At 41.8% G+C, this 26,725-nt stretch overlaps 3 protein-coding genes across 3 annotated transcripts; 1 reads left to right on the forward strand and 2 right to left on the reverse strand.

Moving 5' to 3' along the window:
• Positions 1-3,747: 3,747 nt before the first annotated feature.
• Positions 3,748-7,505, forward strand: cnga2b (cyclic nucleotide gated channel subunit alpha 2b; the record flags this gene model as incomplete). Its single annotated transcript, XM_079237898.1, has 6 exons — positions 3,748-3,848; positions 3,977-4,087; positions 4,858-5,034; positions 5,290-5,397; positions 5,506-5,612; positions 6,010-7,505. 6 exons carry the CDS (start codon positions 3,748-3,750, stop codon positions 7,503-7,505), a joined length of 2,100 nt encoding a protein of 699 aa, XP_079094024.1.
• Positions 7,506-10,192: 2,687 nt separating this feature from the next.
• On the reverse strand, positions 10,193-14,015 carry rraga (Ras-related GTP binding A). Its single transcript, XM_079235194.1, has 10 exons — positions 13,936-14,015; positions 13,479-13,601; positions 12,753-12,852; positions 12,588-12,654; positions 12,269-12,491; positions 11,563-11,658; positions 11,358-11,480; positions 11,073-11,164; positions 10,859-10,974; positions 10,193-10,751 (listed from the first exon to the last, which is right to left on the reverse strand). Exons 2-10 carry the CDS (start codon positions 13,503-13,505, stop codon positions 10,648-10,650), a joined length of 948 nt encoding a protein of 315 aa, XP_079091320.1. The 5' UTR covers positions 13,506-13,601; positions 13,936-14,015; the 3' UTR covers positions 10,193-10,647.
• Positions 14,016-16,071: 2,056 nt separating this feature from the next.
• chmp1b (charged multivesicular body protein 1B) lies at positions 16,072-18,999 on the reverse strand. Its single transcript, XM_079237643.1, has 8 exons — positions 18,860-18,999; positions 18,069-18,166; positions 17,838-17,984; positions 17,664-17,732; positions 17,462-17,569; positions 17,320-17,363; positions 17,040-17,112; positions 16,072-16,787 (listed from the first exon to the last, which is right to left on the reverse strand). The coding sequence occupies exons 1-8, from the start codon at positions 18,873-18,875 to the stop codon at positions 16,743-16,745; spliced, it is 600 nt and encodes a 199-aa protein (XP_079093769.1). The 5' UTR covers positions 18,876-18,999; the 3' UTR covers positions 16,072-16,742.
• Positions 19,000-26,725: the final 7,726 nt, after the last annotated feature.

Consider the following 26,725-nt stretch of genomic DNA (forward strand, 5'->3'; position numbering starts at 1 on the left):
CTTGTGTGTTTTATCTTTGAAGTTTCGAGAAAAGGCCATTTTCCTTTTAAGTTGAGCACAATGGTGGCCCAAATGTTTGATCAGGTATGTTTTTAATCTACATGGGTCAAATCGTTTTTTTCTTTTTGTTCTACAAAATTGAGTATACACACCTCTAATTAAAAGAAAGGTACCCTTTAATGTCAAAGCGGTTGATCTGGTGGCACACAGGTGCCCTGATTGTCCTTTATTCTCCCCAGTTAAGGAGATCAGCTCCAGGTGTGTGGCTTTCCACACCTGTTCCCAATGCTCTCAAATTGGAGTGGGTGGAGTCCCCTGGCAGGAATGTAGATACCTCTAATTACCCTCTTCAGTCCCTTTTCATAGTTAATACTGAAAGACATGAACAAGCGGTGGTACACACGAGTAACCCAACGTACTAGATGACCAAGGCAGAAATTTACAAAAATCACTCCACTAGAAGAGAATAGCAAATTACAAACAGTCCAATTGTAACATCTTTATAAATATATTTACCACAGACAGTTTATTCCTGACTGAGAAAGCATATGTACAATTATAGAGACTACATTTTTCTTCCAGGTCAAGAATTTTATCTGAAGATAAATATGTGGATGCTTAGTTTTACTAGATTCTCTTTCAAATCAATTCCTCATACATTCCATGTTGTAAAGAGCCCTTTTATATTCTCTGCACTTTTGGATAAAAGTATAATAACATAAATACAGGCTAGTATTGTCATACCCATAAACAACATATTTTGCTTTCGCTTCAGTAAATTGTATTGTATTTGAGATTAAAATAAACATCGTCTCAACATGAAGTCAAATGTTAGCTGCTCTAGAGAAACTGCTGTTCCTAAGGCCAAATATTAGATTTAATGTAAAACGTTATGCCCACATGAATGAGAAGTCCTTTAGATACGGAGAAAATAACTTTCCATGGCAAACTCTTCATCTGCTGCTTTTTGTGATCTATGTCTAAGACGCATGCTGATCTGATATCCTCCAACAGAACATCACTTTTATGATCCAAGCTTTTTCCTAATTTTCCTTTTATTGCTGCCCGCTTCTCCTTTCTCTTATCTAATCTTTATATTACTGCCCTCGTGCTTTTATATTCTTCCCTCTTTTTCCTCGTAAAACACAGCTCCCGTTTTAAATAGCGCCTTGTAAAAATAATACACAGACATTTATTGTTGTTTGCGTTTCCTCTCCCCTGCTGCGTCCCATGAGGAAATGCACTATATTGCATTATAATATTCTGTTGTCTCTCATTGTCGCTCTTTCTTCACAGTCCATCAACGGTCTCGCAGTACAACAGGGGATGGTGTTGGCAGATTGTAGTTTATTGTTCACTGGGCTGACTCAGTCAGATGTAAAGTCCTCTGAGCTGTGCTCCCTGATGGCTTTCTCAGTGAGTCTCTGGTTTTCTAAGGATCTGATTAAAACTGAGACTGGCAGGCTCTGTCAGAGTGATGAGGATTCCCCTGTGGCCTTCATCAGCTGGATTGTCAAGCTCCATTTGCATCCTGTGGTGTGTCTGTGTGATGTTGGAATGAGAGTTTGGATTCATAAATTAAGTATACATTTGTATTTGATCAAGATTAGTTTAAATAGAGGCGATGGGAAGATCAGACAACAACCAGTCCAAGTCTCGTATCAAACTAAAAATCATATAAAAAAAAATGTAAAAAGAATGTTCAGAAAGATACAATCAATTACTTTTGAGGAAATATGATGTAAATATTCAAATGATACAGAAAATATCAAGCCAACAGTAGTGGAAGGAGTATTGTGAACATCTGGTTTAACTTTTAACACTGCATTGTGTTTTATTTGAGGAGTAAATCTGTCAAATAAAGTGGAGTAAAAAGTACCCTGTTAGAGTGTAACATGTAGTGGAGGAGTATAAACGTAGCACATAATCAAGTGACGTTCAAGTACCCCAAAAATGTACCTAAGTACACCATTTCAGTATTGTACTTGTAGTTATGTTCCTCCACCACAAGCCAATATTTCAAGTAAAGACTAAGTATAATATACACAGGATTATGCCAATACATCAATGCCCTACTAATAATGAATGTATAGTGGAAACAGCCTAACATAAAACAATATATCAATATATTCTACAATATTATCAATATATAATATATGAAGCGATCTGATCACCAAACAACAAATGAGGTAATCATCTGTCGAGCCGCCTGCTTTGTGCCGCTTCTCGCTATTCTCCAGTGTCAGAGATGTGCAGAGGAAAGGCATCGCCAAGAGGTTCTCCCAGAGGACTCCTCGGTCTGAAGCTGACATCTGGGCTCTGAACCATTCAAAGGTTTCCCCGCCCTGAAGCTCACATCCTGCAGCCTCCTGCATGTGCTGCTCCATCTGGGGATCAGGACCCCGTGTTCGTGCTTCTGGGGGAGACCAGGGGAACACACTCGAAGAGGAGAAGAGAGGAGAAGAGAGAAGAAGAGAAGTAGACAGTGTTGCAAGAACAGGACTGATTGTCTTTCAAGACGTGTTGGATGAAGATAGATTTTTCTTCTCATAGCATCCACCGTGGTTACTCAGAATGGAAGAGCTGCTCCGGGTGTGCCTGTTTGAAGTCACCATCAGGATGTCATTGGAGTAACTGAAGGAAACTAAAGGTATGAATAAAGATGTGTGAACTGCTAGATTTGTTTCTCTCTAGCAAACATATGTTTCTTATAATGCTAATAATCCACAGGTGCTAATGTATGATAAATGTATGATAATTGAATACTGTCTGAATAAAATGAAAGTTTCTCTGTGGGTCGCAAGTAAAACAAATAGAAGCTCTCATAATGGATTAATTAAATATATAATATGTATATGCAATGGTTGGTGAATTTATTGTAAAATAAAAATATAATGCTTTATTTGTCAGCTCTGTTAGATTCTGATAATTTCCTTGTCATTTGGCACTTATTACAAAAAAGGAAAGAAAAGCTCCATTAAAAGCGAAGTAAATTATATATAAATGTTTCATAAATTATTGGCCACTATATTCTCTGTATATGTTCAATTGTTTGCCAGTTGTTACATAAGCAATTGACCCTGTAATAAACACCAACATTACAATGCTTTCTTTAAGAAACTCTCTATGAAATAATTGGGAAGGTATTGACATGTAGTTAGTCCCGAAGCACTTTTGGCAGTTACCCTCATGACACACAGGTGACACACTGCTCTCAGTCACAGCACCCTGGTTTCCTAAGTGATGCTGCTCCTGAGGGAGAGCCGCTGATTGGCTCGCTGAGCCTCAGAGCTTCAGGCCGACTGTGATTGTGTGTGTGTTTTCGTTAATGATCCACCAATTAGTCACACAGTGGTAACAGTCGCCTAATCACCTTGGCATGTGTCGGCACTGCAACAGGGTGAAAAGCCATCACTGCCCGCATGTTTTTTGGGGGGTGTGTGTGTGTGGGGTCACAACAAAGTGTTTCAAACAACGCAGCATCAGTACCATGCAGTTTCTCTCGTGGCTGCTTCACTCACCACAGCAACCGTATGTGCTGTGTGACAGGCCATGTGAGGGAGCGAGGCAGACAGTCCCAGTCCCCCCACACAATGTCCCCTGATGATAAGCTGCCATACGCACCATCAACAGAAGAACTCTCTTCTGCTGCCACAGCGTCAGCGCAGGAGAAGCCATGCTCAACACCGGTAGAGAGAGAGACTAGAGGAGTGACGTGAGTGTTTATCCACACCTGTAGGTCTGAGGATGACGGGCCAGACAGCTGAGAGAGAGCGGTCACCACACCGTCTGTCGGTGAAGACCACCTTGGAGGAGGAGATCGGCAGAGCCGACAGCATTCTGAGCAGGTGAGGACAGCTATGAGATCACAGTGTATTTGTCTCAGAGGTTTATTTAGTAGTAGTAACAAAATAACAAAACAAAAAGTAGTGCAAGCCCACATGTGTGTTTGCTGCACGGTGTGTCTTCCCCCCAGGGTGCCATCTGTGTGTGATGACACTTCCTCGGAGCTACAAAGAGTCGCTGCTCTCGACCCTCATGGACGCAATTCCAGAAATTCATTTCAAAGGATTGGAGCCGTCTCAAGGTAAAGTGACTGATTCGAGAAGGTGAATCATTTTTTATTTTAAAATTGTATTCAAGTTTGCCTGGCTTTTCAAAAAACAGCCCAGGACTCAGACAAAGTTTACAGAGTCTTTTTAAGGTCACACGCTGGGTAAAAGTACATATAAAGTATTCAAGCTCACAAAGACCTTGATGACTAAAGGGTCATAATAGTCAGGTGAGAGACTTTGTGTACTAGAAGCATAAAACCAGATAAATGGGTTTTATCTTATTCTTTCATTCTGTAAAAATATTTATTGATGTACTTTCTATCCCACAATCTTAAGGAAAAAGAGCAAACATTTGATGAAAACCAAGACGATCCAATCAGTTGTGATTAAAGACAATTCCAGTAAAGTGTATTGACCTGTTTGACTGATCATTACTTTTATAGAAAGATTTTTGGACTAGTTCTGGGATTTAAAACATTTTTTAAAATGTTTTCAAAAACATATTCTGGATAAGCCAAGATAAATATTTCTTCTTTAAGGACGTTTTTCCCAAACAATTTGATATTTTTATGTTCAAAGCTGACTTTGAAAATTGCAAATCACCTTGGATAAAAGCATCATCTTATTTGCGATTCCTAACTGAACAAGACTGTAATCAAGTTAAACTGTGTTTGTTTCTGAATATCTTCTGATTTGGTCTGCAACTACTTGGAGATGTCTACCTTGTGTCACTGTCGTTCTTATCTTTTCATATAAAATCATTGAAAACATTATGAGAGCTTGTACGTTTCCTGTATGTCAGATTGGTGAGCCTGGTGGTGAGGCTGAGGGAATGGGCACACAGGAGCCTGCTGGAGGAGGAGGAGCGGCCGGACTCCTTCCTGGAGCGCTTTCGTGGCCCTGAGCTGCGAACGGCCCCGAGCCGCATCAGCAACACGCAACCAGATGCCAATGACAACAACGCCAAAGGGATCTTTAGGTATACCCGCCCGCCCGCCTGCCTGTCAGCCTGAAACATCACTATGCACTTTGATATACACTTCAAGCACTGGGTGACGAGAAGAAAAGAACCAGAGGGTAAAAATGAGACCTCAAACTCTCCATTCGGTCAAACGTTTCCTGTTTGAATAAAGGTTTTAGAAAAGGAACTGTTCAGCACTCAAATCTTTTCAGTCTTGAAGTAAGCTAATAACTACTCTATAAACCACAGTTGTGTATCTCTCCATGCTTTCAGGAAAAAGTGGGATTTGTTTGTGGTGTCCCCATCCGATGACGCCTACTACCGCTGGTTATTTGTTATCGCCACAGCAGTGCTCTACAACTGGTTCCTGGTTGTCGCGAGGTAATGACTCCGCGGACGTTATCTGCTGGTGATGGATGTGGTGAATGGGGGTTCTGTCCACTTACAGGCTGGAGCAGTACATCTTTTCTTTTCTTTTTATATTCACAGGGCATGCTTTGAGAAGCTACAGGTGGGCAATTACATCTGCTGGCTGGTGTTGGACTACCTCTCGGACTTCGTGTACATAATTGATACTTGCGTCCGACTTCGCACAGGTAACCTAAATACACAACAATAGCATTCGTTTGGAGTTGAGTTTTTGGCCACGTGACAATTTCTATTCTAATATTCACTATTCTTTAAGCTACTCTTTGTTCTCCACCAACTCCTGCGGGACATAATCTGTCTCTTTAACTGATAAATGCTATGTGCACCAGCTAGTCCCTAACTTTGTCTGTCCTGTCTGCACCGAAGGTAGGTTTATGATATATTTCACAGAAAACAGCAGCCTAGCAAACAGAATTACTGAGAGTCTCAAACAGCAAAGTTCCAAACAGAAAACCAAAACAATGAGCTGAAAGGTGCTAAAAGGCAGGCATAAAACACGACAGTGGGTTGAGATCACGGCTCAGCTGACTTTGTGCTTTATTCTTATTCTTATTATTGTCTCAGGGTTCTTGGAACAAGGTCTGCTGGTGAAGGACCATGCCAAGCTCAGAGACAGCTACGTCCGAACGTTACAGTTCAAGCTGGACGTAGTGTCCATCCTGCCCACGGACCTGGCGTACATCTCCACCGGCATCCATACGCCACAGCTCAGGTTTAACCGCCTGCTTCGATTTCCGCGCATGTTTGAATTCTTTGATCGCACTGAGACACGAACCAACTACCCCAACATCTTCCGTATCGGCAACCTGGTGCTTTACATCCTGGTCATCATTCACTGGAACGCCTGCATCTACTACGCTATATCCAGTTCTTTGGGATTTGGCTCGGACACTTGGGTGTTCCCAAACATCTCCAAACCTGAGTATTCCTCCTTGACTCGCAGTTACGTCTACTGCTTGTACTGGTCGACTCTTACTCTCACCACGATTGGAGAGATGCCTGCACCCGTGCGGGACGAGGAGTACCTATTTGTGGTCTTTGACTTTCTCGTTGGGGTTCTTATCTTTGCCACGATTGTGGGAAATGTTGGCTCCATGATTTCCAACATGAATGCCACCCGTGCCGAGTTTCAAGCCCGGATCGATGCCATCAAACACTACATGCACTTCCGCAAAGTCAGCAAAGACCTGGAGACACGCGTCATTAAATGGTTCGACTATCTCTGGACCAACAAGAAAGCAGTGGACGAGAAGGAGGTGCTAAAGAATTTGCCAAACAAACTGCGGGCTGAGATTGCAATTAATGTACACCTGGAAACCCTGAAGAAAGTACGCATTTTTCAAGACTGTGAGGCAGGCCTGCTGGTGGAGCTCGTGCTCAAACTCCGCCCCCAGGTCTTCAGTCCGGGGGACTACATCTGCAGAAAAGGGGACATAGGGAAGGAGATGTATATCATTAAAGAGGGGCAGCTGGCTGTGGTGGCTGATGACGGGGTCACACAGTACGCTCTCCTCACCTCTGGCAGCTGCTTTGGTGAAATCAGCATCCTGAACATAAAAGGGAGCAAAATGGGAAACCGTCGGACGGCCAACATTCGCAGCTTGGGTTACTCAGATCTCTTCTGCCTCTCGAAGGACGACTTGATGGAAGCAGTGGCCGAGTATCCAAACGCTAAGACTGTGCTTGAGGAGAGGGGCCGGGAGATCCTGATGAAGGAGGGCCTGCTCGATGAGAACACAGAAAGCGGCGGGCTGCAGATAGAGGACACGGAGGAGAAGATGGAGAGGCTGGAGTCCTCCCTGGATACCCTTCAGACTCGCTTTGCCCGCCTGCTGAACGAATACAAACACACTCAGCAGCGGCTGAAGCAGCGCATCACTCTGCTGGAGCGCCAACGGAATCAAACAGACTGCGGCGCAGACGCAAGCGATGACATGGGTGCAGACGCAGAGGCGGTCTACGGAACAGACCCTGGGCCTGTTGCACATACAGATGGGTCTCCACAACGGAGTGGTGTGCAAATGGAGGATACAAAGAGCCCAGCAAAGCTGTCACACTAAGGAGATTTTAGATTGTTTCTTCCACCGTGACAATGTTTAGCTGAGTGTAAAGAGATGTCTGCAAGTCAATAAAACATGAAAATAAATTGGAAAACACTGCTTTGAGTTCTTGTCTGGACCAAAGCCAGTGAAGTGAATGTGGTGTTTAAATAGCTTTAAAGGTATATCCCAGATCAAGCTAATTCAAGGAATTGTGAACACATTATTCATGTTTACATTTTCATTTAAACTAGAGGACATTGAAAACCTGCAAATGGAGCTCAAATGTTACTTTTTTAGATTTCCGACTAAAAAGCTCTGTAAATTGCAGTTTATTCTAGTTTTTGGGTCCCTTGTAAACATCCTGTGTTCGGTTACATCAGCAGAGGGATTCAGTTCTCTCTTCATGTTATATATTATGCTCTGGCCCGGAACACCTCGTCTCTTGCTGCTCCTCCTGGGGAAAAAGTCCAAGGAGAGATGGTCGAAGGTGATTTGCTGACTTCACATACACAAACACAATTATTTTCCAGTATCCTTATGTTGGGTGTTATGTTCCAGGTTAGATCTGAATCGGTCTACTTTGGTGATTATCATAGTAATCTTTTGATATTTTATTTCCTACTTTGGCTGTTGTGGAGTGCTACATTGAAAATAATTGTGTCTCTGGTGAAGTGACTCCTTTGCCAGTCTATATGAGAATGAGTGAGCCACTTCATCTCGGTTTGCATTTAGTTGCTCCCATTTCTATTGTGGAGACTCACTCTCAGCAGCGAGGGACTGGGGATTTTCCAGTTATTCGGCCTTGAGCATTCCAGGATACAACTCAACCACATGAGCAGTGTCGATAAGCACAGCTGGAACAATGCCTCTGCAGCAGAGCTGGCGATAATAAAGGGGCAGGAGGTAACGAGTGCATATCCCCTGCAGCTCCTGAAGGAGTGGGTGGGATCAAGTGCCATGGACAAATCTCCAGTTACCGGCCGCCGGCTGGTCAAACAGCATGAATATATATGAAGCCTCCACATCACAAGAGAAATTAATGGCAGGTAGCTACAGCTCTCATAGGCTCACATATCAAACCTGTTTTGTGGGCAGAACAGGAAGATCTTGGCCTAAATATAACCTTTAATGCGAGATTTTGTGAGATTCACAGTAAACGTGTAATTTTCAAATGAAAAGATACCTACATATGAGCAAAATTGTATTTATATTTTAATTTATATTAAAACTATTTCAGTTATAATATTTCAATGAATAGGTTGATCATTGAAACATTTTGTGTATCTAATCTAGAATAAAAATGTTTCACTTTATAACCAAAGCTGTCCCAGTCCAAACAAAGGTAACGTTTTGACCCATAAAGCACAAAAAACATGCAAACATATAGAGTCACATATATGGATTGTGGTCAGATGACACCAACATTTAGTCAGGCTAAAATAATATTTGGATATAAATTAAAAGCAGAAATGAGGTAAAGTAAAAGCAGTATTAATTAGTTACTCTGTCAAATTAAAAGCAAAATACTTTCCACCAATTACATCGGTGTATGTGCAATTTACCATAATTTACCTGCTGGCTGAAGGATTGCAGATCATGGTGATTTCAGAGCAAGGTGTTGGTTAATTTAGTGAAACATGTTATCAGAATGTTAAACGTCAGAGCCACATGCTTTTATGTTGAAAAGAAAGTGTTTGCCAGCAGCCATCGGGCCGATGGGATTTGGTCAGCAGTGCCGAATATGTTTTTCTCCACTGACGTTACCATTAAAGGATTGTGTATTGACAAGACAATCTCAACTCAAAGTCCATTAACGAGCTTTTTAAAATCTGTTTGCAACCAAATCACATGGTTCCTCATCAGCAGAAATGATCGCCGTTTGTGTCAGTCACTTATCATTTAAATTGCCGTGCATATTTCCTTCTCCGTTTAATACATGGTGGAACTTTGATGTATTTTCTTCCTCTCCCTCTTACTACAAGAACCACATGAACGCACTATTATCTGTCAAAGTTAGAACAATGTTGGTTGTATTCCGTTAGATATCGCTGTATTACTTTTTCTCCCCTCACTGTGGTCTTAATGTTGCTTAAAAGAAGGAGAAGCTCAGTTAGAAAAAGGTTGCGTCACATATTTTCATATTCAAATCAGATGGATGACTGCCAGGTGTATTTCTTTCCTTAAATGTTATACGTTTTCAGGAGCTTAAGTGCCAATTCACACAATACCAAAGGAAATGAAAGCTAATTCTATATAACAAGCTTAACTCAGCCGTTTGTTACGTTGTGAAATTCACCGATTGTGTTGTAACACGTTGTTCCATCTGCACATACACAGCTGTCAGCTTCATGAATAACAGTTGCACTGAACTTTATACACACACACACACACACACTCACTCACTCACTCACTCACTCACTCACACACTCACACACTCACTCACACACTCTCACACACACACACACACACACACACACACACACACACACACACACACACACACACACACACGACAACTGGTGCCGAGTGTCAAAAGGCCTCATGGACAGAGATCCTAAAGTGACTTCCACGAATAACAGAAACGATCTCGGAGCAAGAAGTCTTTTTACAGGAAGTAGATGTGTATGTTGATCTGTTCAGAAAATATGCACCACAAATTGTTGTAAAGTTGATCAAGTGCAGAAAATAAAAACACTGAACACGTATTTTTCTGAATATAACTATATATTGTTTTCAAAGTGTAACAGCTTACAAACTGCATTTGAAAATCAAACAGTATCCGCTGCTCATCATTTGGAGACAACGCCCCCCGATCACTGGGACTCACTGCATGGAGTGAATAAATCTACTGTATCAGACAAAGTGTGACAGCAAAGGTAGCCTTCATAGTAAACACAACTATTAATTTTACTTTAATGGGGTCGAGCTAATGGGGCAAATATTCCAACAGTATGTGTCGAAGTTCAAGGTACTTATGATCACTGTAGAAATTAGACCAAAAGGAAATATGATTTCTCCTGTAATAGCTGTGATTGAATAAGAAGATGTAGAGAAGACAGTGCAGGGCTGCTTGTACGTGTCGGAGCTGGAAGACCGCAGCATGCCGCCTGTGGTCTGTAGACTGATTGGCTGATGGTTTCCACGGGGACAAACGCACCGGCTAGCGCATTCGCATGTGCAAGCTGTGCTTGGGTCCATCCACTCGCTCCAACTTCTCAAAGTGTTTCCTAGCATTACGGATATTGATGAGAGTGGCTGCAGATGCTGAAATGAAAAAGAAAAAAAAAAACAAGGGCATGGATTTGTATTATGCCGATTTGGTTTCCCAACTGCACACTCACTGCTGGGAAATGTTGATCGGCACTACTCACGAATGGAGGGGTCCGACATGATGACCATGACATATGTGTTGGAGGTGAAGACGTCAATGAAGGCCGCAAAGTTGGAGTTCCTCACTTCCATGCTTTGGAAAGAAGCTGCAAGTTTACTGGAATACAAAATAAATACATACATAATCAGAAACATCAGAAAACGTTAGTGGGTGGCGTGTTGTGTGACGGCGATGTTTCTGCAGAGGGAACTCACCTACAGCTGAGTTTGAACTGTTTGATAATGTTACTGATCTTCTCGAACCGGTGAGCGTCGCGCTGCTCTTTGCACTGATAGTGGGAGATCACCTGTATTTACAAAACGTGGTGAAAAAGAGATAGATATATATATATATATATATATATATATATATATATATATATATATATATATATATATATATATATATATATATATATATATATATATATATATACACTTTCATAACTGGATCCAGATTTCGGGCCCAGACTGTAGACCAGAGGAAGTGGTTGCTCTCACCAGGAAGGTGGCTCGCTCAAACAGAAGGACTTCGTCTGCCTCTATGATCTGCGCAAAGTTTCTCAGGTTCGTTTCCAGCTGCTGGACGTTCGGAATGAGCTGGTACACTATGCTAGACCAGGCCTGCAAAGACATTTTAAATGTTTCTTACGGTGTCAACTTCATCACCAGACATCCAAACATACAAGCAGTCAAATGTCACAACCTTATACAGGGTCTCGTCCCAGATTGATGTCCTGAAGCAAGTGCAAGCCAGAGGTCTGGACAGTCTCTTCAGATCCTCTTCACGCTCCTTAAAGATCTGTTGAAACAGTTATGACAGTCACATGTTTAAATCAATTCATTCATTGATAACAAATATGCCACCCAGGATGCGGGAGGGGACAAGGGGGAATCTAGAGCCCTTTGTCATCATCATGTGGATAAACAAGAGGACCATATTTGTATACTTTTGTTAAAGCTATCCAGTATTAGTACATAAGGTTATGTTGAGTATTACATATATGTATGATGATTTGCTGTTATACTCAATCTTTTTTTTTTTTTTTTTTAAAAGGTATAAATGGCATTCATGAATGTCAAGGGGTTTTCTAATTTCAACCGGATTATTTATTTGAGTGGAGTCATAAATCGTCAAATTATTGATACAGACGTTCCCTGAAATAAATTACAAAATGGTTTAAGGTCATCTTATTTTCATGTTATCTTGTGATTTTCAATTTTAGTAAAATCACAGCCATAAAGTGAGCCCCAAAAGTGAGCCCCAAAAGTGAGCCCCAAATGTGCCAAAGAAAGCAGTTTGTGGTGACCCTGTGAACATGGCCGCCGAGTGCCTGTTTATGGGCTTCTGTTGAATCGACAAACGGGTGCATAGGCGAGCGGAAGACAACTCTCAAAACTGTTGAGCTTACCAAATCTCTCTGGTCTTCCTGCACCAGATCCATTTTGTGGACGAGGCAGAACACTTTCGCGTCGGGAGAGTTCTGCAGGATGGCCTCCAGACACGACTGGTAGTAGTGCATGTCTTTCTCCAACTCGCGGCTCTCAACGTCGAATATATAAATAAGTACCTCTACATTTCTAAAAATGTTGTCCCTCTGGCTGGTGAAGTAGTTCTCCATGAACGTGTCCTGTCTGTTGGGCCAAGGGAGCACAGAGCAACGTTTCAGAGGATTTCCAGATTAAAGAAGTTGCACCAAAAGTGGCAAATAACAAACAAATGTACTTAACCCTCCACAGTCCCACAGGTTTAGAACCAGATTGCCAAGAAACCGTACATGGGAGTGCTCCACATCAACTGCATTTAACAAAAGGATGTAAATATTGTTTTATAGATATAGACATCAAATAAATATGTGGCATCATGCGGCACCTTTTATTTTAAAGCAAACTTACTTGTAGCTCCAAGGCGCCGTGTGTCTCGAGCTATGTAATTAGCAAAGATGATGGATCTCATACTGGTCTTTCCAGACCCACTTTTTCCCATCAGTAACACCTGAAAGCACAAATGCAACCGATTCACTCATCACTGAAGATAAAGTCTCGTCTCTCCTCTACTCTTAGGACCAGAGGTGGAAGAAATATCTAGACTCTTTACTCAACAACAACAACAAAAATAGCAGTGTCACAACGTTAAAACACTTAATAAGATGTACAAGTCCTACATTTATACTTTCTTATATGCCATCTTAAAAATCTTCAATCACTTTAATCACTTCAACCGGTGCAATTTAAATACAGTTTATTCTGTCTGTATATATAATATTGTTATTGTGCATTATTTACTGATTTTGTATCACTGTTTATTTTTATTCCTTTTTTTTACTATGTGTATCTTGTGTGCACTTTACCCGTCTGCTGCTGTAATCCTGCAAATGTCTCCACTGCGGGACTAATAAAGGAATATCTTATCTTATTTTAAATAGCATATACGACATATCAAGATGTGATTATACATTATTAGAACCATGATCATTTTAAGGCATTGGAAAACAGCTCAAGCTCGACATGGAGAATGAGTAGAGCTATGAAACGAAGGTACTCGAGTAAAGTACAACCACCTCGACGTTGTACTCCAGTACATGCACCACTACTCGAAGAGGTAATGATCAGCTGATTCACCTTTTTCTTCATTGCTGTGCTTGACATCCCCCTCAGCAGAAACGATGTCGAGTATTTATCTGAGCTGCAAGTCAGATGACTTTAGTCAGCGTCTGCAGCGGCTCTCCTCTCGCTCTCCTTCGGCTGCAGAAGAGACACACATAGTTTCACCTCGCTGTCACTTCGCACTCACGAAGCAGAACACAAAACAGAACACAAAATAACACCTTTAAACGCGTGAACCACGAACGAGTCAAACGCGTGTATCCAGTCACCAGCTTATTAGACACGGACGAACATACAAATAGTTCAACAACTTTACTTAAACTCTGTTCTCTGTTCCGGATAAACATATAAGCTAATGCTAAGTTAGCTAGCAGGACAAGTAGTCCAGATATATGTGTGTGTTAGCTTAGCCGAGCTGAACGGCTAAGGCTAGCTCGCCAAGTTAACACTCAGCAGTGTGTCGTCTACTTACCCCGGCGGATATATCGGTGACTTAAAGTCAAGCAACTTCAGACGAGCAGTTGTTCTTTGTTTTCGGGACTACAGTTGTACACATTACTTGATGGAAGCAGGAGTGAAGTCGAGATCAGCTGCTTCCTGTTTACGCCAAAGTCACATGATGGGCTGCATGGGGTTTATGCCCTGAGTTTTGTCTCACGGACAGATTTGTGCTCCATTACCAGATTATGTTCAACACACCAATTAAATATTAAGGTTACACGTGTTTTAAATCAGGGTTATGAAACTAGATACAGTTAGTCTTTTGGAAGCATAACGTTACAATTGCCTAACAGGCATTGCACAGGGAGAATCATTCCTTTTTATGTTCTTCTTCTTTAATAGTTTATTACTAATAGTTTAGTATTAGTACATTTAGTGCAAGGTTGCTTGAGGGGATCTTATTTTAATGCATATTTGCAGAGTATACTGCACTTGCTAGTACTGTTGTCCTATTGCTGTGCCTTATTTTATTTTATATATTTTCTTATACTATTAGCATTTATAGCAATGTTTTTTGTATTCTTAATTCTAATTCTATTTTTTTTTTTTACCTTAAGTTTAGTGTAATTCTGTGTGTAAGGAGGACCTAACAAAATAAGCAATTCATTGTACGGAGTAACTGACTGTTATCTGTGCATATGACATGAATCACCATATGTTGAATCAAGAGTGAGACATTTATTTATCAGAAACTATTCAAGCCTTTTGAAAGGACTGCATAATTTAAGGATGATTTAGTGTAAGTAAATAACTACTGGACATAATACTTAACATCAGACATATTTTCGAACTTGTGTCTCTAACAAGGTAATTACAGTAAGTCTTAAGATGTTCAATTGTTAAAACTCGCTGGTATGAATAGGAAGTGTCTATATCTGTTTATTCCATGCAGTTCAAATATGAACCGTCGGGTCAACTTTTGATCTGGAATAGCACAGACACCATCTTTAGATCATGTGAGGAGAAAGTGTTCCTTCTTGGGTTTGCACCCCATGCTTGATTATCTGCTTCGAAGCAGGGTGTTGTCTTAATGAACAGGCATAGTGGACAATAAACACGTTTTGTTTTGTTCAGGGTTGTATAGCAAGTATTCTACAATTTCGCCTAGTCGCTGGCATGAGAGTCATCAAGACAACACGACTAGAAAACCGAGGGGAAAAAAGAAGAGGAAGAAGAAGAAGAAGAAAACAACCACAGCGCCGTTGTAAAGTGTGGTTGCAGTACCAGACAATGGCCACTAGATGACAGTAACCAGACCTCACATCCGGGCGAGCCTCCTGGCTTTTGTAAGAGCAATCTGCTTTCACTCGGCATTTAAATCCTCCTACTTTATCTCTACTGTCCTTAAACAAATACATTTTGCACTCAATTCCATGACCGTGGCGTACTTCAACAACAATAGCACAACCTTCCTAACTGTCACTGACACTTCTTCAGCTGAAGAGAAGCCAAATATGTCTGTCTTACACAGACATTACCATAATGGAGCCCACGATGAAGGAATATTTGACTGACCTCATCTGCATGCAATGGAGGACATACAACAACAAAAAAAATTGAAATAAGGACTTCCTCTTGAAGCAAACTATGATTACCAAGAGGGACACAGCAAAAAAAAGAGCAGCTGATTTGGACCACTTGTCTTCTTTGAGTTGATGAGAAAATGAGAGAAACAATGACATGGCCAGAAATAATATAATAAAACTAGGCAAGCCACTTTAAACACACTTGAAATACTTGGTGTCCTCTTGTATATGATTATATTACGCATTTATATAACGGATATAACTTGTCTTCTTTTTGTGCGCTGAATTTCTGACATTTCCTACGAATGCTTTTTAGTCTCAGGCATTATATTTCAGGCTCTTTGTGGATATTTATGAGATAGTATATATTTTCTACAAATATTGGCACCTACATAATGTTGATAAATGAGACCTATTGTCTCCTGACAGCTGCAGCCAAAACCTCAACATAAAAACACAATGCAATTTATGCCACGGATATGAAGTACGTGACTTTGTTTTTGCAGTGAATTTTCCAAATGGACTTTTCACAACAGATGGAATACAAATGTAATTTATGTCATGATTAAAAAGCAGAGAGATAAAAGTATTATAAAATTTTATTTTTTACTTACGGTATGTAGTCTCCATACTGTAACCCCTTCCCAAATGATCAGTGAATATGCTTAACATGACCAGACAAACACACGGGCTAATCATCCGGTATCTTCTTGAAATATTCCTCAGAAATAAAATACAACAAATCTAAACAAGGAGTCAGTTCAACAGTAAGCAAAAAAGTCTTTCACACTCTGAAAGCAAGAAAAGAAAAAGCAGATACGTTTTCTGCAATCATGCACGTATGAAGATAACATGTCATTCTATACTCCAAAACTGTCAGCTTATTCACCATAATGATATGAATTTGTCTTATGAATAACATATTAATAACTACCACGCTCGATTCGTTTAGCAAAATGTATGAAGTTCCTAAGTGTACATATCAAACAATAAAGTTACATTAGAGCTTCATCATATGTAAATATGTATATTTAAGAAATATATACATTTTCCATAACCAGCATCTCAGTTAGTTTACAGAATCCAAAAGTTATTATTAACACACAACCAACGAGGGCTAGTATCCGCAGGGCAGAACAATGATACAGTAGCTTCTCTACAAAGAGACACGAGATGTAAAGGGGAGAAAAGACACAATGTCAATAAAAGCTGTGTGGTAATATGCAGGACGGTGCCAGTCCACTGTTGTCCTTCACATCTGGTCTCGAAGCTTGGCGAGCCTTTGAGACAGTTCATCCTTTGGACAAGAGAGAGCAAAGACCGGCATTAGTGAGCAAGATGAAGATGAAAGAAGAATCAAGGTTATTTAAGGTCATTGTTTGACTTTGTTTGTATTTACTGTAATCACATTTGTTTTTCACTCAGTCTACGTGATAAACTCTTAATTTACACTGCTACAAGCTGTCTGGTTTATGATCTTTTGTATGTATATTTAAAGTGTATCTGTGCCAGATGTGGAACAATTTTAACACCAAGTGTGCATGTGTACCTGCTCCGCAGAGGCGACGCTGCTGCCCACTGATCCTGTCTGTCCCTGAGGGAGCTCCATGTTCAGGTCCAATCTAGACATGACGCACACACCGACAAGAAAACCTCATTTTTAGAATACAAACACAATATCTTTGCTCACGTTACACTGAATAACCCTGTCTGAAACATTCTGGTCAATGTTTCAATAACATCCTCTATTTATTCTTCAGTCTCAGACAGCATACCATACACCTGTGTATGTGATCACACATCATTTCACAAAGAATGAAAAATGTTACCCTGCTTCATCAGCCAGTTCGTGCATCAATGAGTCCACTTGATTCTGAAAACACACAAGATGTACAGTGAGTGTGTTTGTCTTTAAAACAACAACAACAACAACAACAACAAAGCATGTAAGAGTAGAGAAGAGAAACGTACCTGTGGGGTTGTGAGTGTTGTGGTGCTGCTCATGGTGTCCTCCATGTGGGCCGTCTGAACATCCAGAGTTTCAAATTGGCGCTCAAATTTGTCCATGAGACCGGAAATCTGAAAAGAAAAAAGGGATTAAGACATTGTTTTATAATTATGAGTAAAGAAATATGGAAGAAAAATATTTCTTCACATGTAAATGACCCTCTACCTTTTCCAGATTCATAGACTTCAGAGTGGCATCCATGCCTTTCACCACTCCAGCCATAGATTTTGTGACCTGAAAAATAAAACACCATCACTAAAAATGACAACAAACACGCTTTCTTAAGTCACTGATCTTCAAGTCTCACGGCAGTGTGCAGTGACCCAGCATTCAATGTACCTGGTTCATTGTAACTGCAGTTTGGACCCTCGCTGCCACGGCATCTATCCGAGCACTCATCCTCAAGTAGTTCAAAGACTGGTTCTTCTGTCGGATGGCGTTCTCCGCATGGATCCTTGCCACTTCCATATTCCCCTTCTGGATGGCCTAAAGACAGCAAAATAAATAAATAAGGCGGCACAGTAAAATATTCTATGGTTATCTTGATGACTGGCTTTAATGGCCACTTACTTTTTTAATTTTAGCCTTCTCAGTTTTTTCATCTTTGTCACATCTCTTTGAATTTCTTTGGAGTTCTTTGGCGGCGAACTTTAAATTGAAGAGCTGTTCTGTGATATGAGGTTAAGGAGAGACAAAGTCCAAACAAACACAACAAATAGCCTTTGATAAAAAAAAATAAACATTAATTGTTTTTGTTGTAGGAGGAAATAACAATGTATTAAGCTTCTACATTTGTTATGTAAATATCTCAACTTAGATCCTGCTAATAATTGTTGGAAAAGCAATACAATATATATATATATATATATATATATATATATATATATAAAATAAACATGTTTGGAAAAACTCCTTTTGACTGAGTAGAAGTGCAGTGACAGATTCAGTTATGTAACTAGTATTGTTGAGTTTCCTCTGAATGTATTACTGCTTTGTTAAATCAAAGACAGTCATAACAATATTACATATTAGATCAAGTCAAATCTTTCGTATTCGGAGGGTTAAGTGACACTCTGACTACATGGTTGAATTGTATATCAAATGTCGGTTGTTGGGTATTTCCAGCCATTTATCTCGAAGCTTCCGAGGCCTTCGGTCCAGTTGTCCCATTTTACGACGTCTGTAAATAACTAGGACACGTTCAGGTTGTTCAATAAGTCAACGGTAGTGTTATAGGTCAACACCTCCCGTCTGTACGGTGTTCCGGGTGTCTCACCGGCCTCGTCATGTTGTTGTGCTCGGTCTCGCTCCCTCCGTATTGACGCTACTCTCCCGGTCGCACCGCTGCTTTAAAAGGATACTTTCCATCGCCGGCATCTTGACGCCACTTGTATCGAGTCCAACCGTCACACGAGGAAATAATAACGGCCAGTCCGCAAAGAAAAAAGCTCGAACTTGTCAGTGAAACTTCAGCCCGTCGGGTTTCGGTCTTCGTCCGTTCGCTTTCTTCCGCACTTCCTGGATGTCTTACCAAAATATGAACGACGTCATCGTCACGTGGTGGCGGTATTCCGTCTGACGTCACGAGGGAGCTGCCCCCCTCCCTCTTCCTCCTCCTCGCAAAATGTGAATGAAATAAATAGAAAAAAACAACAACAACCGTTAACATTGAAACGTGACATGTTTGATGTTTCGCGTTGGTGTTATTTTGTGAGGTAACGGGATTACAGTGGATGAAGTGGGCGGTGAACTGATGGATGATTAGATTTGTGGAGGGCTCAGGCGGGGAGAGCGGATGACTCACCCCGCCTTGATGCGCCGCTCACCCCGCAGCAGCAGTCCGACACGTCGCTGTGCTCCACCGGCACAAAGTCAAACTTTACCCGCGTGTTAATGTCACTTCGGACAGCCCGGCCTCGCTTGTTTGAAACTTGAGCGGCTGTCGTGCAGACGCGGAGAACGAGCGTCGTGATTTACCGTAAATTCCGTGACGCGTGATTGCCATGGAAACAGTGCTTCTGCCGCGTTAACTTCAGCATCCACCTTCCTGACGGGGTCGGGAAACCTGTTGGATCTCTCTCGGTGTCTTTGGGCTTTTCTTGTGTTGCTACTCTAGCTTTACTTTGCATTTCAATTTGACCGCAACACAGGTGAGTTCTTATAACTGTGCGGTTGTTGCGTGATTGTGTCTTTGTCTGGACAAACGCAGTTAATGTTGTTCTCTTGCTCCAGTATATATTGCCCCAAATATGAGCCTGTTCAACTTGAGACCTGCATGTCTTTAAGCGAGGATCAATGCACGATGTGTTGATTTAGTTAGTTGATAAATGGGCAATATTTGAGTTTAGACATCATCAAAGAACAAAAGTGTCCTGCTTGTGCAAAATAATGTTAGCCATAGAAGTGTTTAAAATGTCCACCAATATGTGTGTGCCTTCCAGATCACGGCAATCTAAAATAATAGTCTTTAAAAGGCTGTAATCCATTTACCGGGTTTACTGATACACAACACTCTTGAAGTGGTGCATTTTGTGTCGCTGTTGGCGCACAGAGATATAATCCAGGAGAGCCAACGAGTGCTGTTTCATTCAGGGATGTATGACTCATAAGTCTTATCTCTAAAGAAGCCAAGTGAGAGGAGCAGTGCTGCTGCAGGACCGGGGCTGATGTAACCCCTGAGATTCACTAGAGGCTGCTGTGGGCCGTGCTGCCCTGTGTCCTCACTGCCACTGACTTGATTTACCCCGATGACCCCCTAATACTAACATGGGCTGAGGATGTTCACACACTCTGCAGCAAGAGGAGCTCGTGCTGTGTACGCCACGAGACCAGGCAGTTTGAAAAATGCAAAAATATTCATATTTAGCTCTGGCTTAATATTTAATTGAATGTATTAAATGCAACAGTTATGCACTCCTATAACTTGATTCAAACATTATTTAAAAGAAAATGAAAAAAATGTATATATAAAGTAGGAATAATGAATACAAAATAACAGAACAATATAATATGACATCGATGGCCGATCATTTAAAATCACTACATAATACTTTTGGCACACATGCATGAATTTCTGATTAAGACATTTACATTTTTTTTTTCTGAAAGTAATACTATTAAGTTATATTTAAAGTACCATTGATAAAAGTTTCTGCGTCTTCTCATTTTCTGTCAAGCTTTATGATATTGCACTGATTCACCTGCCTTGAACTCAAAGAATACATTTCCTATACAATACATCTTTTGAAAAAAAAAGCATTAGTGTGATGGAGCAGCAGTAGAGGAAAAATAGTGCAACCAGTGGCAAAGATATTCCCTCTCTGAAAAAATCTATAAAAAATGTCAGAGTTTTATCACCATCTCCTTTTAAAACATAAAAAGCACTTTATAACAAGTATTGTATTTTTCATTGCATTAAGTAAAAGGGATGATGAGAGCATTCATCTTTCAAAACACCACGAGGATCCTTATTAATTCTAATATTGCCATAAAGGTAGATGGTATGAAGGTCCTTTAAAGCCTTCAATGGGCTGAAGATTTGCCTCAGTAGTGAGTGAGTCAGTGCACATTAATGATGACGTACCCTTTTCCCTTGTACAAATACAATATTGTCACATTATAACAGCAGGAATATAGCACATCACTATTGATTGAAATCATTAAGTGGCCTACTGTGCAACCACAGGATTATATGCATTTTTTGTTATGAAGCATTTAGAATTAGTACTCCTATACTTCAGAGGAAGGGCACTCGTAGGTGCAATATAAGTCACGACTGCCTCTTATAGACCTATCAATCAGATTGTCCCTGCAGCTGCCGCCAGTGAATAACAGACAGGTGAGTCACCTGTAACCAGCGGACGAGTGCATGATCATGGAGGCATTTCAGCATGGCGACTACTGAATGTTGATCTAGTGAGACCTACAAGTAACACCTTGTGAGAAACACCTGGAATGTATTTGATCACAGTCAGAAGAAAACCCCTTTTTTAAAACTCACAATGCATTGAGTTGTTATTTTACAGCTCAAGAATCTGAAAGATTTTCTGTCTGCATTAGTTTGGTTGAAGCAAAAATCTGTTATCATGACAACCATGTTGTAGAAAATTCTATCACGATCTAAGAAATGAATGTGAGAGGACATTCTTAATCGCATGTCACAGATAAACCTGTCGCTTGTTGTATTACCCAAGTTCAACATGGGAAACATAAATGTGTTACAGTGCATCGCTTTAGCTTATATTCAAGCACTCACTGTGACATTCAGTTGACTTAATGTCACGATGCTGTTGCCACCTCGTGGTATTATCACCCAGTGATCTGAGTAACTGCCCTTTTTGCTAAATGTTAAAGAAAATCTGAGCAAAATCTGGCTGATAAACACACTGCATAGCTGCAATTAGAGAGGAACGAGGGTGAAAACACCTCTGACATAAGCCCCCAGCACATTATTGTATTTATTTGACTGCATAGGAAAGAAAAAGACCAAACACCAGATTTGTGAAGGCTTAGACTTTCAAATTAACAAATGAGGATGGATGGATGTAAAGAAGGTGCTGGGATGATACAGACTGCGTGCTGAGTCTTTCTGTACTCTCTCCGTGCATTGCCTTTTGAAAAGGGCTTTTATTTTTTAAAGATAATACTCTGTTGTACTGCTTCAGTCGTTCACCGGCCATTATTCCTCACATGAGCCACAATGTGATATGTCAGACCTCTGTTTCGCAGGTGAGGATGATGGAGCTTCAAGCGGAGAAGAGGTTCCACAACTTGACCCTCGAGCAAATCCAAGCTCTGGACAAGGTCTTGACTGAGGTAATCCCCATCCACGGACGAGGGAATTTCCCCACACTGCAGGTGAGAGTGAAAGACATCATTCGTGTGGTGAAGGATCGGCTGATCGAAAGAGACATCCAGGTGAAAGATATACGGCTGAATGGCGCGACGGCCAGCCACATCCTGGTGAGGGATAACGGCATGGGCTATCGAGACTTAGACATCATTTTTGGAGTGGAGCTGCCCCGGCAGGAGGACCTCCAGGTGATAAAGGAGGTGGTGCTGGGCAGCCTACGAGACCTCCTTCCTTGTGGAGTTAACAGACGGAAGATCACCTGCCTGACGATGAAGGAGGCCTACGTGCAAAAGATGGTGAAAGTCTTCAATGAGCACGACAGATGGAGCCTGATCTCGCTTTCTAACAACAGAGCTAAAACCGTGGGGCTCCGATTCATCAGCTCCCTTCGGAGACAGTTTGAGTTCAGCGTGGACTCCTTCCAGATAATATTAGACCGTATGCTGGAGTCTTACTGGGAGACTGAACGGAAACAGGGACGAAAGGTGGCATTGAATGCTGGGAATTTGTCTAAAAGAGACACTGAGGAAGAAAAGAAAGGGCAAGAGAAACCAAGCGTTCCTCGGGATGTTGAAGCAGATGTTGAAAAAGACTCTGCCGGCCAAACTCCATGCCCGAATGAAGCAGCCTCTGTGCCTGAGAAAGGTCTCCCACATGCAAAGGTGGAGCACGTGGATGGAAAGCACGAGGCCCAGGAGGGGTTAGAACACAAGACCATCAACTTACAGCAGGAGGACGTGGATGGCATTGAGGATGTTCATTCAGAGAAGGCCGTCGTGTTTGAGCTGTGTGACGGCAACGGAGAAGAGAAAGGACAGTTTCACAGTGATTATCCTTTAGTCCCATCTCCTGAAACTTTACTCACAGATGTCAGGGACCCGCTGATGACGCATGCATGTTTAAAGCCGCAGAGCAGCGAAGAGCCGTCTGCGTCACAAGCTTCCCAACCAACAGAAACAGCAGCTCCACAGGAAAAGGTCCATTGTGCGGAGATGACTCACTTCAAAGTCGACTCTGTGATCGGCAGCACTCAAAATACGTCAAGCCCACAAGATTCACAATATGAATATTCCTTTCCTCCTCCGGCGAAGAAAACTTGCAGCACATCACAGGGCGTTGTACCGGACTATTGCCCTTCCCCAAAACTACAAAGGAAAATGTCAAGGAAGCTGATCAGTAAGCCTGAGAAATGGTCTTTACTGAATGATTTATCAGATCTTACAACACAGCTGTTTCCACCCATAGACATACCCAAACCACTCCAGTCTCCTTCAGTGGACAGCACTCAAGTTCATGGCTCAAATGTTCCAGCCTCCAAGCCAGAGACCAGAGACGTCCTCACAGCTCTCGCATGCCGTCCAGCCAGCACACTTCAGGATGGGACTGGCTCCAACGAAACCGTGGAACAAACTGTGAAGCCGAAACACTCGAAGAAGCCTCCGGATTCACAAACACAAAGCCACACACGTGCTCAGCCTCAGATCAATGAGCCACCATCAGAGCAGGCGGACACGGGCCCCAACAGGTACGGGGCAAGCTCATGGGCCGGGGCGGAAGGGGGGCTCACCATCACCGTCGAAGCAGAGTGCATGTACGGAGACTTTGAACAGGCGATGGACCACCTCCGCCAACATCTCATCGCCACACACAACCCAGAGGAGATCCGAGGTGGGGGCCTGCTGAAATACAGCGACCTGCTGGTGAGGAACTTCAGGCCGGCCAGCGAGACGGAGATCAAGTCCTTGGAGCGATACATGTGCTCCCGCTTCTTCATCGACTTCCCTGACGTAAGCGAACAGCAGCGCAAGATCGAGGCCTACCTGCGGTGCCATTTCATTGGCAACGAGGAGACGAGCAAGTACGAGTACCTGATGACCCTGCGGCGCGTGATCGACGAGAGCACGGTGTGTTTGATGGGACACGAGAGGAGACAGACGCTCAATATGATCACAGTCCTGGCTCTAAGGGTGCTGGGCGAGCAGAACGCCATCCCCAACACGGCCAACGTCACCTGTTTCTACCAGCCGGCGGCATACGCCACGGAGCCAATTTACAGCAGCTATTTCATCACCCAGGCCCAGCCGCCACTCGTCTACCACCCCTACCCGCTCCATGTGCACATGCAGACCGGCCTGGTGTAACTCCAGTGACGTGCCCACAGGGAGGCATGTAGGCTGCTTTCAGCATGGTGCTCTGCAAGCAGAGGCACAAATGGAAGTTTGAAAAACAACAGGCAACCACGGGCGCAGTGTTGTTTGATGCTTCGAACACCCCCCCCCAACCCTCTCCTGCTTATGGCATGAAAGATCATTAAAACACAGGCCAGAACTGAAGAGGGGTCTGGAGGCAAAGCATGTCACCCTTTCAAGATGAGCACTTTCGGAAAGGAAAGAAATGCCGGGAGCCCACTTATCCAAGAGCTTGTAGAGAGGATTTCTTTCAAGTGGACGGACTTTGTTTACGGCTGTTTACGCTCAGGGCTCTTTACACTGGTCATCATCCCATGTGAGGAGAATGTTATAATGTGACAATTCTCTAAGGTTTGAAGATGCACGTCTCCAACATCATAACCTATGGAACACCTGTTGGCAGCAAAAGTGATTTGGGTTGAAGTCTGATTAAGGATAAATCGTTAATGTTTCTGAGGGTTAAAAACCTCACATAGCTTTTTTGTGAATCATCTCTGTGGAGTAAATTTCAGCACGTGAGTATACTTGTGTATTCACTGTTTAGAATTAGGGCAACCTTTACTGAGGGCAGATATTAGGGAAAAAGTCCTGTGGTGTGTCCATGTTATCGTAGGTTTTATATTTGTGAATGTAAACAACTTATTTCAAAGGTAGAAACAAGAGATCCAAGTATGTAGTCCAAATGTATCGGGTCAGTGAGAGGGGGCTGAACCTCAGGAAAACATCTGTATTCATTGTTCATTCAGGACTGTGTATGGGTGTGGTTTAATCTGATTTGATTGACAGTGGCCTGGCATCATGTGCAAACAACACAGCAACTCTCAACAGAGATTCATTTAAATGTTGCTGAATTCGGATTGGCTCACCTGACACATGAATGACCAAAACGGAAATACAGAAATCTCTGAAAAACAGTAAAAGATTGGGCAAAAAAAACCTCTCTCATAGTGGAAAACAAATGTTTTCGAGGCCTTAATGTTATCTTTGGACATTAAAAGACTCTATTAATGTTCGTACAGCCCTGTATGTTCAGGTGTTAGGGAGTGTTGAGTCGTGCTTTTGCATTGTAATATCCTGGCAGTGCGAGAGGTTATAAACCAAGAGCTGTGGTCATATCGCTTAATTCACTTTTCATTTCATCACGTGGTTTCTGCAATGTGATATTCCACGTCCGAGACACATGACAAGGATTCACCCCCTGATTATACTATTAAGAAAAGCATTGGCTGTCTTGTTTTTCTTTCCTTGCTGAAAGCACAGAGAGCATGTTGAAATCTCCCACCGGCTGAATTGTCTTCTTGTGTGTAGTAGATGGTGACAGTTGTTTGTTGTCGTGGAGCTAGTGAATGTTCTGCCAGCAGGTAGTGCACTCTGTCCCTGTGTGTTCACTGTGTATGCATAACTACAGTACATGTAATACGTATACATATTAAAACAGAAAATGTAAGCACAGGTTTGGATATGTGGGCTGTTCAAACTACATTTGAGACCGAAGCACAATGTAAATGCACATATCTGTTGTTGAGTAATGATGGTGTTTCTGACTTGTGAATCTCCAACTAAATATTGAAGACGTTGAAAATACTGTGTAGCTTTGAAGTGATGTATCTATCTCCAGACTTTGGGTGTGTTGTATCGTTACGGAACCGTTTCACCAGTAGAGAAATTAAAATATTCTTGTTATGACATCTAGTTGCTCAGATTGTTGCATCACTGTGATAATAAATATAACACATGCACTCTTTGTCTGGAGTCTTCCATTGGTGGTCTGAGATTCACTGTGACCGTTTTAATTTCATTAAACTATAGTTTCTATGTGTGTTATGCGACATTATCAGCACACAAAGTACCCAAACCTTTTTTACGGGCAACAGAAGTATGTGATTACGCACACGCATTACCTAAAATGACAGGAAGTACGGTTTAGATCATTCATTTATTTGCGCGATTACATTTTAAGTCACTTTAAAAACAAAAAAAGGTTGTTGTTTTCCAATTTCACAACTCCCACTCTCCTGCTGGTCCTCATCAACATGGACATACTATAAGAATATCCTGTTGTAAGGTATGACTCTAATCCTGATGGCTCTCACCACAGCATGACACATCCTGAGCCCGAGCTTTGTTTGGGACATTTGACAAGTCTATTTAGGGAGCTGCATATCTGAAGGTTGATGGGTATATTT

This window comes from Taurulus bubalis (assembly GCF_910589615.1).
Source record: "Taurulus bubalis genome assembly, chromosome: 2".
In the NCBI taxonomy this organism is placed as follows: domain Eukaryota; kingdom Metazoa; phylum Chordata; class Actinopteri; order Perciformes; family Cottidae; genus Taurulus; species Taurulus bubalis.

Excerpts from the sequence above, each read along its gene's own strand:
- rraga (XM_079235194.1), bottom strand. The coding sequence starts at position 13,505 with ATGTCAAGCACAGCAATGAAGAAAAAG. Across the intron at positions 12,853-13,478 it reads GCACAGCAATGAAGAAAAAG|GTGTTACTGATGGGAAAAAG; the intron begins GTGAATCAGCTG and ends TTGTGCTTTCAG. Across the intron at positions 11,165-11,357 it reads TTGAGCGAGCCACCTTCCTG|GTGATCTCCCACTATCAGTG; the intron begins GTGAGAGCAACC and ends TTGTAAATACAG.
- chmp1b (XM_079237643.1), bottom strand. Across the intron at positions 17,985-18,068 it reads AGAAGGCTAAAATTAAAAAA|GCCATCCAGAAGGGGAATAT; the intron begins GTAAGTGGCCAT and ends TGCTGTCTTTAG. Across the intron at positions 17,570-17,663 it reads AGTCTATGAATCTGGAAAAG|ATTTCCGGTCTCATGGACAA; the intron begins GTAGAGGGTCAT and ends TTTTCTTTTCAG.